We start from the raw sequence: 16499 nt of genomic DNA, 5'->3' as shown, positions 1-16499 counted from the left end.
ACATTACGATGGTTAGTAACAAACATACTTCAACACTAGTTGAAATGGGAAGGGATTATAAACCAAATGAGACAGAAGAAGATAACTGTGTTGAGGCTGAAGACCTGCCAACGTGCCCATACCCTGTGGGTTATCATCCCCCTTTCATAGCGAAACATCACCAAATTTGTCGAGTGCAAACACTAAAGTGCAAGTAAAGAGGTAAATGAAAGAGACTGAGTGTGTTAATCCAAAGGATTAATGGAGATTGACAATTGACACCAAATCTGTGGAGGAAAGTCTGTGCTGACAGCTTTGACATTGACACTAACAGATGGTGAACAGCCAGTTTTAATACAATATTTGTTCAGCGAGATATTATTTAGAAGTCAAGACTTAACCAAAGTCAAGGACGCTAACAGTGGTTATTGACACATTCTTCTTCATATTATTTTGAAACTAAATTGTAGCCTTTACTGTAGTCAAGGACATTAACAATGTTTATTGACACTTTCTCCTTCATATTAGATAAAACTAAGATTTCAATAGAAAAACTGTAATAAAGATATTTATGTAGTTTTCAATGATGTAAATCCTATTTTTAGTAACAATTGGATAGGAAAGGTCTTGAGCGATATGCAGGCAAATGGGACTAGCTTGGGGCTAAAGGCGGGGTTCACAGCTGTAGAACTCTGCTACTCTATGACCTGAAAAGTCGGCAATTCTTTTTTCCTCACAGATGCTTCTGCACAAGCTGAATTATTGCAGCAGGTTGTTTGTTTTGATCATGAAATCTCTCCTTGTAGTGCATACATTGGATCACAAATAAACTGCATTTTGAACATTAATTACTGATTATTAAGAATATACTGGGACTTACCAGACACCGCCAACAAGGTACTGGAATCGATTGGAATGGCCCATTGGGCTATTCCCAAAACAAAGAGTTCTCTCCATGCATCTTCCAAAAGAATTAGCTGGAATGGGATAAAACACATAAATATTTCCATTATTTATGGTTATTATGATGGGTATAGATCAGTGGTTCTCAGCCATTTTCTTTCCATTCACATACCACTTAAATATTCCTTATCCTATAGGTGCTCTGTGATTAGTAAGGGATTGCTTAAGGTGGTACATGGGTGGAAAAAAAAAGTTTGAAAACCACTGTTTTAATCGTACCTAATTAGCTCGTTATGTGCACAGTTTCATAACTCCAAAGGAGTTGAGAGGAAGGAGATTTAACAGCAACATTTTGCCCAGAGAATGGTAGGCGCCTGGAATGGGGTGTCAGGAGTAGGGGTGGAAGCAGGTCCAATAGTGACAGTTAAGAGCTTCAAGATAAACACTCAAATATGAAGGGGATGCGGGATACCTATCAGATGGAAGCAACAGAGTTTTAGTGTAATTTGAATATCATGTTCTGAACCGACCTCTGGGCATAAGAGCCTGTTTCTTTTTTTTTAAATTTTTTATTTTTCACACCATAAACCACACTGACCAAGATACATACATTTTCCTTTTCAAATATATACAGTGTCATTTTCTACCCCCCCCTCCTCCCACCCCACCCTCCCTACCTCCCCCCATTCATTTAAAGTACAAAATCTAAGATACATTAAACCAGTCAAACAATGTTGTCATTCAATAAAAATAAACAAGAAATTCCACTGAGTCAATTCTTTTCATTTCCTTCTCCTTTCATTAATTTAGGTGGTAGATGTCCCCGGTAGGTTATCTCTATTGTGTTTCATGTAAGGCTCCCATATTTGTTCAAATATTTCAATATTATTTCTTAAATTATATGTTATTTTTTCTAATGGAATACATTTATTCATTTCTACATACAATTGTTGTATTCTCAAATTATCTTCCAATTTCCAGGTTGACATAATATATTTTTTTTGCTACGGCTAGAGCTATATTAACAAATCTTTTTTGTGCACCATCCAAATCAAGTCCAAATTCTTTATTTTTTATGTTACTTAGGAGGAAGATCTCTGGGTTTTTTGGTATATTATTTTCTGTAATTTTATTTAATATCTGGTTTAGATCTTCCCAAAATTTTTTTACTTTCTCACATGTCCAGATTGCATGAATTGTTGTTCCCATTTCTTTTTTACAATGAAAACATCTGTCAGATACTGTTGGGTCCCATTTATTTAACTTTTGAGGTGTAATGTATAGCCTGTGTATCCAGTTATATTGTATCATATGTAACCTCGTATTTATTGTATTTCTCATCGTTCCAGAGCATAAGTTCTCCCATGTTTCCTTCTTTATCTTTATATATAAATCTTGTTCCCATTTTTGTTTAGTTTTACCATTTGTTTCCTCATTCTCCTTTTCTTGCAGTTTAATATACATATTTGTTATAAATCTTTTGATTATCATTGTATCTGTAATCACATATTCAAAATTACTTCCCTCTAGTAACCTCAGACTACTTCCTAATTTGTTCTTCAAGTAGGATCTCAATTGGTAATATGCCAACACTGTATCTTGAGTTATATTATATTTATCCTTCATTTGTTCAAAGGATAATAATCTATTTCCTGAAAAATAATTTTCTATTCTTTTGATTCCTTTTTTCTCCCATTCTCTAAAGGAAATGTTATCTATTGTAAAAGGGAGTAACTAATTTTGCGTCATTATTAGTTTTGGTAATTGGTAATTTGTTTTATTCCTTTCTACATGAATCTTCTTCCAAATATTGAGCAGATGATGTAATACTGGAGAACTCCTACATTGTACCAATTTTTCATCCCTTTATATAATATATGTTCAGGTATCTTTTCCCCTATTTTATCTAGTTCTAATCTAGTCCAATCTGGCTTTCCCTTGTTTGATAAAAATCTGATAGGTATCTTAATTGTGCGGCTCTATAATAATTTTTAAAGTTTGGCAGTTGTAATCCTCCTTGCTTATACCATTCTGTTAATTTATCTAGTGCTATCCTCAGTTTCCCCACTTTCCATAAAAATTTCCTTATTATTTTCTTTAACTCCTTGAAGAATTTCTCTGTCAAGTGTATTGGCAATGCCTGAAATAGGTATAGTATCCTTGGGAAAATGTTCATTTTAATACAGTTTATCCTTCCTATTAGTGTTAGTGGTAAATCTTTCCAATGCTCTAAATCGCCCTGTAATTTTTTCATTAGTGGATAATAATTGAGTTTATATAGATGGCCGAGATTTTTATTTATTTGTATACCTGGGTATCTTATTGCTTGCATTTGCCATCTGAATGGTGATTTCTTCTTAAATTTTGAGAAATCCACATTATTCATTGGCATTGCTTCACTTTTATTTACATTAATCTTGTAACCCGACACTTCTCCATATTCCTTCAATTTCTTATATAATTCTTTTATTGATAGTTCTGGTTCTGTTAAGTATACTATAATATCATCCACAAATAAACTGATTTTATATTCCTTGTCTTTTATTTTTATCCATTTTATATTATTTTCTGTTCTTATCAACTCTGCTAGTGGTTCTATGGCTAACGCGAACAATAAGGGTGATAGTGGGCATCCCTGCCTTGTTAATCTGCTTAAATTAAATTGCTTTGATATATATCCATTTACTGTCACTTTCGCCAATGGCCCCTTATATAATGTTTTAATCTAATTAATATACTTCTCTGGTAAACTGAATTTTTGCAATACTTTGAATAAATAATTCCATTCTACTCTGTCAAAGGCCTTCTCTGCGTCTAAAGCAACTGCTACTGTAGGTGCTTTATTCCCTTCTACTGAATGAATTAAGTTAATAAATTTACAAATATTGTCTATTGTCCGTCTTTTTTTAATAAATCCAGTTTGGTCTAGATTTACCATTTTAGGTACATAATCTGCTAATCTGTTTGCTAATAGTTTAGCTATTATATAATCTGTGTTAAGTAATAATATTGGTCTATATGATGCTGGTGCGAGTGGATCTTTCCCTTGCTTTGGTATTACTGTAATTATTGCTGTTTTACATGAATCTGGTAAGCTTTGTGTTTTGTCAATCTGGTTGATTACTTCCAGGAGGGGAGGAATTAATAAATCTTTAAATGTTTTATAGAATTCTATTGGGAATCCATCCTCTCCTGGTGTTTTATTATTTGGTAGTTTTTTTTTATTATCTCTTGTATTTCTACTATTTCAAATGGTTCTGTTAATTTATTTTGTTCCTCTATTTGTAATTTTGGTAGTTCAATTTTAGTTAAAAATTCATCTATTTTACCTTCTTTCCCTTCGTTTTCAGTTTGGTATAATTGTTCATAGAATTCTCTAAAGTTTTCATTAATCTCCGTTGGATTGTATGTGATTTGTTTGTCTTTTTTCCTTGATGCCAATACCATTTTCTTAGCTTGTTCTGTCTTAAGCTGCCATGCTAGAATTTTATGCGTTTTTTCACCTAGTTCATAATATTTCTGTTTTGTTTTCATTATATTCTTCTCCACCTTATATGTTTGTAGTGTTTCATATTTTATTTTTTTATCTGTCAATTCTCTTCTTTTAGTTGTATCTTCCTTCATTGCTAATTCTTTTTCTATATTTACTATTTCCCTTTCCAACTGCTCTGTTTCCTGATTGTAGTCCTTCTTCATCTTGGTTACATAACTTATTATTTGCCCTCTAATGAATGCTTTCATTGCATCCCATAGTGTAAACTTATCTTTCACTGATTCTGTATTTATTTCAAAGTACATTTTAATTTGTCTTTCAATGAATTATCTAAAATCCTGCCTTTTAAGTAGCATGGAGTTTAATCTCCATCTATACATTCTTGGAGGGATGTCCTCTTACTCTATTGTCAATATCAAGGGTGAATGGTCCGATAATATTCTAGCTTTATATTCTGTTTTTCTTACTCTATCTTGCATACGAGCTGATAACAGAAATAGGTCTATTCTTGAGTATGTTTTATGTCTACCCGAATAAACTGATTTTTCCTTTGGGTGTTGTTTCCTCCATATATCCAAAAGTTGCATTTCTTGCATCGATTTAATTATAAATTTGGTTACTTTGTTCTTTCTGTTAATTTTTTTCCCAGTTTTATCCATATTTGAATCCAAATTAAGGTTGAAATCCCCTCCTATTAATATTTTCCCTTGCGTATCTGCTATCTTCAAAAAAATATCTTGCATAAACTTTTGATCTTCTTCGTTAGGTGAATATACATTGAGTAGATTCCAAAACTCCGAATATATCTGACATTTTATCATAACATATCTCCCTGCTGGATCTATTATTTCCTCTTCTATTTTAATTGGTATATTTTTACTGATTAATATAGCTACTCCTCTTGCTTTTGAATTATACGACGCTGCTGTTACATGTCCTACCCAATCTCTCTTTAATTCCTTGTGCTCTAATTCAGTTAAATGTGTTTCTTGCACAAATGCTATATCAATTTTTTATTTTTTCAGTAAATTTAGCAGTTTCTTCCTTTTGATTTGGTTATGTATTCCGTTAATATTTAAAGTCATATAGTTCAACGTAGCCATTTCATACTTTGTTTATCTTCCCTTTCCATTTCTCCATCATCACCTTTCCTTCTTATCCATTTCTGCTTTCTTGTTTTGAACACTTTATAAGACAACATTTCTAAAACATTAAACATTTTCCTTATTCTCCTATTTAAAACTTCTTTAACCCCATTCTCCCCTCCCCCTCCTGAGTTGCCCTTTATCCCTTGTCGGGCAACCACATCTCCCCTCTCCATTTGAATTTGCGACTTCACTCGCAAGCGTCAACTGATTTTGCAGTGACCGTAACTCCTCCCCACCCAGCCCCCCCGGAAAAGATTTCAATTTTCGTATATAACAAAGGTCACTCTTTTAATTCCCTCCTTATTCCCTCTATTCCCTTTCATTCCCTTATTAAATCTTATCTATACTCTATATATTTTCCTCTAAATACTGATACACTCATGTATACACATATATATATATTTATATATATATATACACCCATATACACACATACATATAGTTCGTGGTCATTTTTACTCTCATTACATGTCTTCATCTCTCTGCTTGTTTTGTAGTTGTTCTGCAAATTTTCGTGCTTCCTCTGGATCCGAGAATAGTCTGTTTTGTTGCCCTGGAATAACTATTTTAAGTACCGCTGGGTATTTTAACATAAATTTATATCCTTTTTTCCATAAGATCGTTTTTGCTGTATTGAACTCCTTCCTCTTCTTCAGGAGTTCAAAACTTATGTCTGGATAGAAAAAATTTTTTTGACCTTTGTATTCCAGTGGGTTTTTGTCTTCTCTTATTTTCTTCATTGCTTTCTCCAATATATTTTCTCTTGTTGTATATCTTAAAAATTTTACTAAAATGGATCTTGGTTTTTGCTGCGGTTGTGGTTTCGGGGCTAATGTTCTATGTGCCCTTTCTATTTCCATTTCTTCCTGTAATTCTGGGCTTCCTAGGACCCTGGGGATTCAATCTTTTATAAATTCACTCATATTCTTGCCTTCTTCATCTTCCTTAAGGCCCACTATCTTTATATTATTTCTTCTATTATTCTTCTTTGGCTTGGCTTCGCGGATGAAGATTTATGGAGGGGGTAAAAGTCCACGTCAGGTGCAGGCTCGTTTGTGGCTGACAAGTCCGATGCGGGACAGGCAGACACGGTTGCAGCGGCTGCAGGGGAAAATTGGTTGGTTGGGGTTGGGTGTTGGGTTTTTCCTCCTTTGCCTTTTGTCAGTGAGGTGGGCTCTGCGGTCTTCTTCAAAGGAGGTTGCTGCCCGCCAAACTGTGAGGCGCCAAGATGCACGGTTTGAGGCGATATCAGCCCACTGGCGGTGGTCAATGTGGCAGGCACCAAGAGATTTCTTTAGGCAGTCCTTGTACCTTTTCTTTGGTGCACCTCTGTCACAGTGGCCAGTGGAGAGCTCGCCATATAACACGATCTTGGGAAGGCGATGGTCCTCCATTCTGGAGACGTGACCCACCCAGCGCAGCTGGATCTTCAGCAGCGTGTACTTTATGCTGTCGACCTCTGCCATCTCGAGTACTTCGATGTTAGGGATGAAAGCGCCCCAATGGATGTTGAGGATGGAGCGGAGACAACGCTGGTGGAAGCGTTCTAGGAGTCGTAGGTGATGCCGGTAGAGGACCCATGATTCGGAGCCGAACAGGAGTGTGGGTATGACAACGGCTCTGTATACGCTTATCTTTGTGAGGTTTTTCAGTTGGTTGTTTTTCCAGACTCTTTTGTGTAGTCTCCCAAAGGCGCTATTTGCCTTGGCGAGTCTGTTGTCTATCTCATTTTCGATCCTTGCATCTGATGAAATGGTGCAGCCGAGATAGGTAAACTGGTTGACCATTTTGAGTTTTGTGTGCCCGATGGAGATGTGGGGGGGCTGGTAGTCATGGTGGGGAGCTGGCTGATGGAGGACCTCAGTTTTCTTCAGGCTGACTTCCATGCCAAACATTTTGGCAGTTTCCGCAAAGCAGGACGTCAAGCACTGAAGAGCTGGCTCTGAATGGGCAACTAAAGCGGCATCATCTGCAAAGAGTAGTTCACGGACAAGTTTCTCTTGTGTCTTGGTGTGAGCTTGCAGGCGCCTCAGATTGAAGCGACTGCCATCTGTGCGGTACCGGATGTAAACAGCGTCTTCACTGTTGAGGTCTTTCATGGCTTGGTTCAGCATCATGCTGAAGAAAATTGAAAAGAAGGTTGGTGCGAGAACACAGACTTGCTTCACGCCATTGTTAATGGAGAAGGGTTCAGAGAGCTCATTGCTGTATCTGACCCGACCTTGTTGGTTTTCGTGCAGTTGGATAATCATGTTGAGGAACTTTGGGGGACATCCGATGCGCTCTAGTATTTGCCAAAGCCCTTTCCTGCTCACGGTGTCGAAGGCTTTGGTGAGGTCAACAAAGGTGATGTAGAGTCCTTTGTTTTGTTCTCTGCACTTTTCTTGGAGCTGTCTGAGGGCAAAGACCATGTCAGTAGTTCCTCTGTTTGCGCGAAAGCCGCACTGTGATTCTGGGAGAATATTCTCGGCGACACTAGGTATTATTCTATTTAGTAGAATCCTGAAGATGAGCAGTCTGATTTCTCGCCTTTGCTTTTGCACAGGGTGATGATGGTGGCATCACAAATTCCTGAGGCAGTTTTCTTCTATTATAGTTTTCCATTATATCTATCTTCTGAGCTAACAGCTCATGTGCCTCTTTAAATTTTTTATTAGATTCTTCTAATTTCTCTTTTAAGTCCTCTACTTCCATTTCTACAATTATTTCTCATTCTTCCACATTATCCACTCTTTTTCCTATCTCTGATATGACCATTTCTATTTTATTCATTTTTTCTTCTGCACTCTTAATTCTTCTTTTTATCTCATTTAATTCTTGTAATTGCCATTCTTTCACTGATTCCATATATTCTTTAAAAAAAGATATATCCATTGTCCTGCCTTTCTCTTCTTCTTCCATTTCTCTATGTTCTTCTTCTTCTTCTTCCTCTGGGTTGACCATCTGTTGTTTCCTTGTTTTCTTTTTACCCTCTTCTTTCTTGTTGTCGTTATTTTCCATGTTCTGCTCCTGTTGCTGTGTCGCAGCTGTCACTCTCAGCTGTGGAGATCGACTCCGCAGCTGTTTCCCCCCTCCCGTCAGTGTGTTTTTTTTCATGCGCGGTTGCGCGCTTTTACTCAGCTCCGCGAGCCATTTTTGTAGTCCCGAGCCCGGGACTTCCACTGACCTGAGGTAGCGGGCTTCTCTCTCCGCGGCGGGCCTCCTCGGACAGGTAAGGCCTTCACCTTCTTCTTCCGACGTTCTTTCATCTTCTCTTCTTCCCGTTGTTTTCGACTTTTCTCTCTTCGCTGCCATTTTCTTCTCACCTTTATTTTTACTTTGTTTTAATTTTTACTCTTGTACCTTTGTGTTTTGTGTGTTTATTTTTCAACTTTTCTGGAGAGGGCTGGAATTCCCTGACCGGCCACTACTCCATGTTTCCATGCTGTATGGTCTATGGTCTTACTCTGGAGGAACCCCTCTGATGAAACTATAAAATGACCCTGATTCAGGTTTTCATCTCTGCATTATCTTTTATGTCACTGTAGCGAGATGTGAAGGCACGCAGACAAATGGCTTATGGCTTCTGTAAGATGCTCAACTTAGAATTTTTCAGCATGGAAGGAGGCCCTTCAGCCCAACATATACCAACTTGTCTACCCAATCAAGTCCCCATTTCCTGTGTCTGGCTCATCCCCCTATACCATTTAAGCATCACATTTAAACTGTACTCATCTCTACCACTTCTTCCATAAACAGCTCATTCCATAAACACTCTGTCTGATAGAGGGAAATCTTTCACCTCTCACCTTAAATTTATGTCCTCTAGTTTTAGATTCCCTTGCCCTTGAAAAAAATGATGACTTACCTTTTATAAACCTTCATAACGTTCCCCTCATCCTTTTATGTTCCAGGGAGAAAAGCCCCAGCCAATCCAGCCTCTCGTTATAATTCAAGTCTGCCAATCCCAGTAACTCAATTGAACAACTTTTCTGCACTCTTTACAACATAACAATATCTTTCCTTCATCTGCACAATACTCCAACTATGGTCTCACCACCATCGTGGACAGTTGTAACATGATATTTCTATTCCTGTATTCAAATGCCCTGTCTGATGAAGGCAAGCATGCAAGGCTCCTTCTATACCACCCTACCATTTGTGTAGTTACATTCATGGAATTATATTCTGGTACCCCTAAATCTCTCTGTTCTTCCACATTCTTCACGGTCCTGCCTATGTAAGTCCTGCCCTGATTTAAACTGCCAATGTTCAACATCTTGCAATTGTCCAAGTTAAGCAGAGTATTTGGAATAAAGAGATAACAAAAGTTGGGTGCAATGTAGACCACTAACCTGATCCTGGAATGGGAGTGTGGAAAAGGCAGGCACACTCTTGGCCCACTTGATACTCATGAAGAGGAGCCTCGCAGCAGATTCACACACTGATTCAGTTGCTACTTCGTATAGATACATGGGTGCTCCGTTGACCTCATGTGGGTACTGAAGAAAAAGACTTTGATTATACATTGATCAGAAGAGCAAGAATAGTTCAGGAGATTTATATTGTTGAAAGATTGTGTGAGCCATTACAATCCCTTTTCTGCTGTATCTTTATTTATGGATAGGGTATTATATAATAACTTTTTCAATTTACATAAATACTGATCCCTCATCAACCCCACGAGCACTGATTCAGATTGACTTCCTGAAAAGCAAATCACAACAGATGCTGGAAAGTTTAAGAAAATGTTGGAAATTCACAGCAGGCCAGGAGGCATCTATGAAGAAAGAAACAGAATTCAGGTTTCAAGTGCAATACCTATCATCAGAATTGAGAAAACTTGTCCAGGAAATCAAGCGTGCTTTCAATTGCAGAGCAGGGGTGTAGGTGAAAAGAAGGACAATGTGTGTGTTAGGATGGAGACCAAGAGAGAGTGAATCACATAAATAGTGGTGCAGGCTGAGAGAGGGGGGTGAAGTTTGTTTATTTATCGATCCAAGCCTTTAATATGCACAGTGACTCGTCATCTGCAGCCCTCTGAGGTGGAAAGTTTGCTGGCAGTAAATTCTGAGCTAATTATTGGCTTGCCGCGTGCGTACAGGGTTTAGCAAAGTCGTAACTTAATTGAAGGAACACAAAAACAGAGCTACTTTCCCTTATTTTGCCTCTCCAGTAGAGTCAGCCAATCCATCTGCTACCCGAGCAGAAAGCAACCTGCTCCAGGAACTCAGTGGGCGGAACAGCTTTAGTGGGAGAAAAAGAATGGTCAATATTTTGGGTTGAATCTTTGGTCATGCCTGGTCTTCAAGGTCATCAAGACTGTCCCCAATCCATCTCCTGTGTTCTTTATGCAATTTTTCTGTAAACCATTTCCATTCGATTCATTTATTTTACTGTTACCACTGAACCTGCTTAAAGCAGTGAACATCAAAATATATCAAGCCACTTTGCAAAGTGTTTCATTTTACCTTTGGACCTTTTGGCTCTGACCTTAAATCTTGACTACTTGTTTCTTTTATTAGAAACATGCTTCTCATTTACACCATTAAAGCCACTTATGGTTTTTAAACAAGATACCACCAACGAAATCTCCTGACCTTCTCTGCTCAAAAGGGAAACCTCAGCCTTTCCCAACTCATTCTGCTTAAATCCCCCTGCAAGTGCTTCCTCTAAAGATCTGATGCTGAAATCTGACCAGTCAGTTGCTTCCAGACATTGTATTAAATGCCGTTCAGTCCATATCTGCTCATTTTAATTTTCCAGCTTTAGTGTTTGTTTAGTGAAATTGGAAATTCCGTATTAACTGTAGATTTTGAGATTTCATCTGTTTACACATGTCCAGGTCATGAATATATATCAAGAAGGGCAGTGGTCCTAAATTCTACTGTATATCTCCCTCCAATGTGCTTATTTTCCTTAGTCAATTCTATACTGTATTTACTGCCTTATTCTTATGCCCTATGGTAAATGTTGTCAATCATTTTTTGAGAGGCCATATAGACAATGTCAACTAGTTTACCTTGTTTAAATGTTTTTATTGGAGAATCATAAAACACAATCAAGTTAATCAATTTTTAAAAATAATACACCCTTTTTAGCCCATGAAATTTGTGCTGGCCTATTGCACCCAGTTAAACTACCAATGCCATACACTTTGACCAGAGCACCCAGAGAAAGTCCACACAGGTCACGAGGAGAATGTGCAAAATCCTTAAAGACAGCACTGGATTTGAACCTGCGTTACTGGTGCTGATATAGCGTTGTGCTAACTTTAACACATATGTACTTACTCCGATTTATTAACCATTTACTTTCTATTTGTCAATCATTTTTGCCCAGACTAATGAATTTCAGTTCATCTCTTTGTAAAATAGATTTTCTTCATCCATGCCACCCGACTCTATTACCTTTTGCCTGTTACTTTAAATTTGTGAACCTAATCATCCACTAATGGGACAACACCTTATCAATGCAATTATCCCCTTTCACCATTCTTTGCTTTATGAAGTATAATCCAGGCTTTCAAGTCCAACTTAGAACTGAAGAAAAACTAGAAAATCTCTTTGCACCTTCTGAGGCCTTCACATCATTCTCACGATCAAAATTAGGCTGATTGGCCTGTAATTGTCAGCTCCATCGCTTTCTTAGTTTGAAGTAATATTTTAACACTTTCAATCATTGCCATCATGTGCCATCACTATATCCACACTTTAGCTTGGATGCCTTTTTAACTTTAACGATCACCAACCATTTCATTAACACCTGTGCGATATTGCCCCTTCCTCCCCACCCCACTACCACCTGTACAACCCCTATTCCCTAGTGAAAACAGATACATTAATTTCAAACTTTGCTATATAATCTGCATCCAAAAGCAGGCATACTGTTTTATTCTTAATTATCCTCATCTTTTTATTTATCTACTCCTTGCTACTCATGTATATTTTTGGGTTATCTTTTAATTTGTTTCTAATCTACTTTCATTCTCTTTCTTTGCTCTTCATCCACTTTAAAAAAAAATCTCCATACTTTCAGCTCATTTCTCCAGTATAGACCACATTTTCAGTTTTATTTTAAAACTGAAAAGAATATTTACTTTTTCAGGCTTTTCTTGTCTGTTCACAGTTTTTTTTAATGAATATTGTGTAAAGGTTAAGTTATTGAATTAACAGCCAGGCTTATGACCATCCACGCAGATACCTTTGATAAAGTGACCCCTCGGTTGCTTGAAAATAAACATGAATTCAGCTGCAGCAAAAGATTTTAATCATTTTGCAAAGCATGAGAACTCCTTTACATCAAGAAGCACTGTGTAATAAGCAGCTAGTCTCGCCCCAAGAGTCTGCCTCATGGCTTAAAAATCATATATTTATTCATTCCGACCCTTGGGTCTCTAGAACATTCGAACACAGGTACATGGTGTTTTCTTGGGATTTGTTAATCAGGGTCGTGTTCCTTTCCCAATGGTAAATAGCCTTTCACTACCTTGCCAAGAAATAAAGGAATGCAACTCACTTCCCTCTTCCAGTCAACATTTTGAAATGTACCCTCTTGGCTCAAATCTCACAACATCAGCTGGGGAATGTAATAAAATATGGAAGTCTTTTTAAAAAGCTAGTCTCATTAATGATGATGAAGAAACTACTCAATTGCACATTTTGTTGCAAGGACAGGATCAAGTTTTCTTACTGCAGTTATGTAGGGCAGAGGTTCTCAACCTTTTCACCCAGAACCATCTTAAGTATCCTTTTACTCTTTCAGCATACATTTGTTAGCATTGCATTATGTAACTTGGTATATTATTCTCAATTATTTGTTCTTATATATGTTGATTAAATAAAATATTCAGAAAAAAGTATCTTTTACTCACCATGGACCACCTACTACAGACCAATGGAGCACCAGTGGGGATAGGGGAGCTTAAACCCCTGCCCAGACCACCAACAGGATTTATCCTTTATTTAGTTGGGAAAATATTTTGAGAATTTTTAACGTTTTGTTGTCAAATTTACAATCTTGTTTTACATATTAATTGTTTATTATGTCAGTAATATCTGTCTTTACTACATTGCCACAGACAAGCTGAAACAAACCTACAGACCACACCTGGAGCATTTTATGTACGATTTCAGTCTCCTGACCAAAGGAGGATATACTTTCTACAGCAGGGGTGCATTGAAGGTTCACCAATCTACTTCCTGGGAAGGTGGGTCTGAGATTTAGAAACCAGCAACCTGTTTTTTGGAGCTTATGAGGTGCCCTTGTCAGAAAATTGTAGTCAGAGTCTCAGAATAAGGGAAAGGCATAAGGAGAACATGAAACATCTCAGGCCCTTCAGCACACAATGTGATGCCGACCTATGTAAACTTACTAACAATTAGTGGACCACGAAATGATTTTTTTTTAAATTGCAAAACTGCAAATAAAATGTACTGGAGCAACAGTTACTAGAGCCCTCCGGGAAATCGTCAGGAGTTACAGGTCACATGCTGCGGCCATCTGCAGCCTTGTTCTGTGCTCGCTGCATTCTGGAGCAATTCGGGGTTGACCTTTGCACCCACCCCCCCCCCCCCCCAGCCCCCGACCTCCGGGGAACCACTGATTTATATTTTGATTGTGGGATGGGAATTCGATTGGTAAAAAAAGAGATGCATTCTCAGACCAGGAACCGATCATTATTCCAATGGGTGTGAGACCACGATGACATTTCTCAGCCGAGAAGGAAATAACAATGAACTATCCACAATAGTCGAGTAATAAGCATGGGAGGTAAATTGATATATGCACATTAAGGAGGCTTTGGAAGCCAACGTGCCTGTGCCTGTTCAACTTGACCTTCTTTCAACACATAATAATGCTTTGCACTATTTTTTTAACTGTGCAAATTGTCCGAGCCAAGTGGTGGTGTCATTTTTCCCGGTGCCCTGTTGGAGCTGTGGCTTCTGGCCATTCTGGCTGCTTTTTGGCCCCGTGAACTGGGACCGTTTTCAGTTTTGCTTCAGAGTCAATGAGCATCAGATATATCGTTGTCGAATCAATGGGCGATGATTTACCACAAAGGGGAATGAAAACTGCAGCGCTGCCATACTCCGACCACGAATTAAACAACTCAATCGGGGTTTTTTCTCTCTCTCTCTCTCTCTCTCATGAGATTAGTGTGGGTAGAACAAGCAACAATAGTCATTAGCTGGTAAACCATTGCCATAGGCTTTCTTGTGTGACAGAAAAGGACCACAAACAAATAGATGGTTATTGCAAGTGAATGATAAGAGTCAGTCAGACAGAGCTCAACAGCTCTGCCCCCCTCCACCCCCCCCCCCCCCCCTCGGTGAAGGTGAACCCAGTTGCTTGCATTTCGCCCATGTCCTTTACCAAGTAAGTAACCAAGCGATGATTCTCTTCAGGGTCCTCATTCACCAGAACCTAAATAAATCATCTGACCCTTCTCACATGACTGTTTATGAGAGTTGTCTAATTTAGACATACAACACAGTAACAATTGACCTACAACCCCTCTATGTTCTTGAAGGATGGGAGGAAACTGGAGCACCAGGAGAAAAACTGTCTCTTCCTATTCGCATCTCTCAACAACCAACTCCCCACTTACAGTGATATAAATGCTCTTGTAGCAATGTAACTGGACAGATATTTATGCAGTTATATAATCAATGTTGCCTCTCTCTGTATTGACTAATAATTGACAGCACCAATTATTCCCTGGTTTTCTTTGCTTCAAGATAAGAACAGATACAAGTGGAAATGATCATTTACCTTCGGAGTTGGCTGTGGCAAGCCCACTAATGCCTGTCGATCAGACCCAGTGGTGACATCAATGTTATGCGTCTCTAACTGGGTTACAGCAGTGAAGAAGGCTGGTCCAGGTAAAGCCCCTGATGGGTAAGGAGTGACACTTCCATTCACCTCCTTGTGCCCGCGGAAATACAGGGCTACCTGCTTTCTTATTGTGGATGTCCGAGGGCCCCTTTCATGCTGCACAGCTGTGGAGAAAACATAGAAGAAGGTATGAGAGGAGCCAAAGGAAAAAAAAACTTTTGTTTGATGATTATTCATTCACTTGGGTGAGAGGAATAACTAATTGTATGATCTTTGGCCCACATACCTACTTTAAGTGGCAATAATAGTAAAACTTGATACCATCTTTATAATTGGCTTGTCAAAGCCATGAGTTTGGTCACTTCCATGTCTTAGAGGTGTAGCAAATAGAAGGCAAGTCATGACTCCTGAGACCCAAGCATGTGATCACTGCCATACTGCACTGCACTGAGAGCCTGTTCACTATTCAAAACATCGGAAATTAAATCAAGGTCTCTCTCCAGTTCTTTGGATATAAAATATATCATGACTGCATTTTAAGAAAATCAAGGGAATTTCAGATAGGTAAATACTTTTCGGGGGGGGGGGTGTTAATCATCTCTGGATGTCCCAAAATGATTTTCAGCCAGCAAAGTATTTTTGAAGTGTTTCTTCTTCTTCTTGGCTTGGCTTCGCGGACGAAGGTTTATGGATTTATAGTCACACTTGAAGTGTTGCAATGTAGAAGGTGAACCAGTCTTGTCCGCATTATTCTTGCAAAATGACCTGCGAGATAAGTGACCAAGCGATGATTCTCTTCAGGGTACTCGTCCTCATTCACCAGAACCTAAAGAAATCATCTGACCCTTCTCACATGGGAGTTGTCTAATTTAGACATACAGCACAGTAACAATTGACCTACAACCCCTGTATGCTTTTGAAGGATGGGAGGAAACTGGAGCACCAGGAGAAAACCCATGCAGACATGGGGAGAATGTACAAACTCCTTCCGGACAGAGCTGGATTTGAACCCGGGTCATTGGCACTGTAATAACATTGCGCTAATCCCTAAGCAAACTCTATTCAAATTAACTGCCGTGTCTCCCTCTTTACAACAGTGATTAACCTTAGCAAGATGCTGGAATCAGGACCAAAAAACTAGAAAAACTCAGTGGGTCAAG

The 16499-nt window shown here is 38.4% G+C and overlaps 1 protein-coding gene across 1 annotated transcript in view; it reads right to left on the bottom strand.

Moving 5' to 3' along the window:
* nr2e1 (nuclear receptor subfamily 2, group E, member 1) overlaps positions 1-16499 on the bottom strand; it is a 66198-nt gene that overhangs the window by 29502 nt on the left and 20197 nt on the right. Inside the window, exons 4-6 of the mRNA XM_069888117.1 lie at positions 15277-15503; positions 9858-10004; positions 860-956 (exon numbers count right to left, since the gene is read on the bottom strand). Of these exons, the coding sequence (XP_069744218.1) occupies positions 860-956; positions 9858-10004; positions 15277-15503 (471 nt within the window). The remainder of the gene's footprint in view (positions 1-859; positions 957-9857; positions 10005-15276; positions 15504-16499) is intronic.

The sequence above is a fragment of the Narcine bancroftii genome, chromosome 6 (genome assembly GCF_036971445.1).
Source record: "Narcine bancroftii isolate sNarBan1 chromosome 6, sNarBan1.hap1, whole genome shotgun sequence".
Taxonomy (NCBI): Eukaryota; Metazoa; Chordata; class Chondrichthyes; order Torpediniformes; family Narcinidae; genus Narcine; species Narcine bancroftii.
This window is presented reverse-complemented; position numbering and strand designations above follow the sequence as displayed.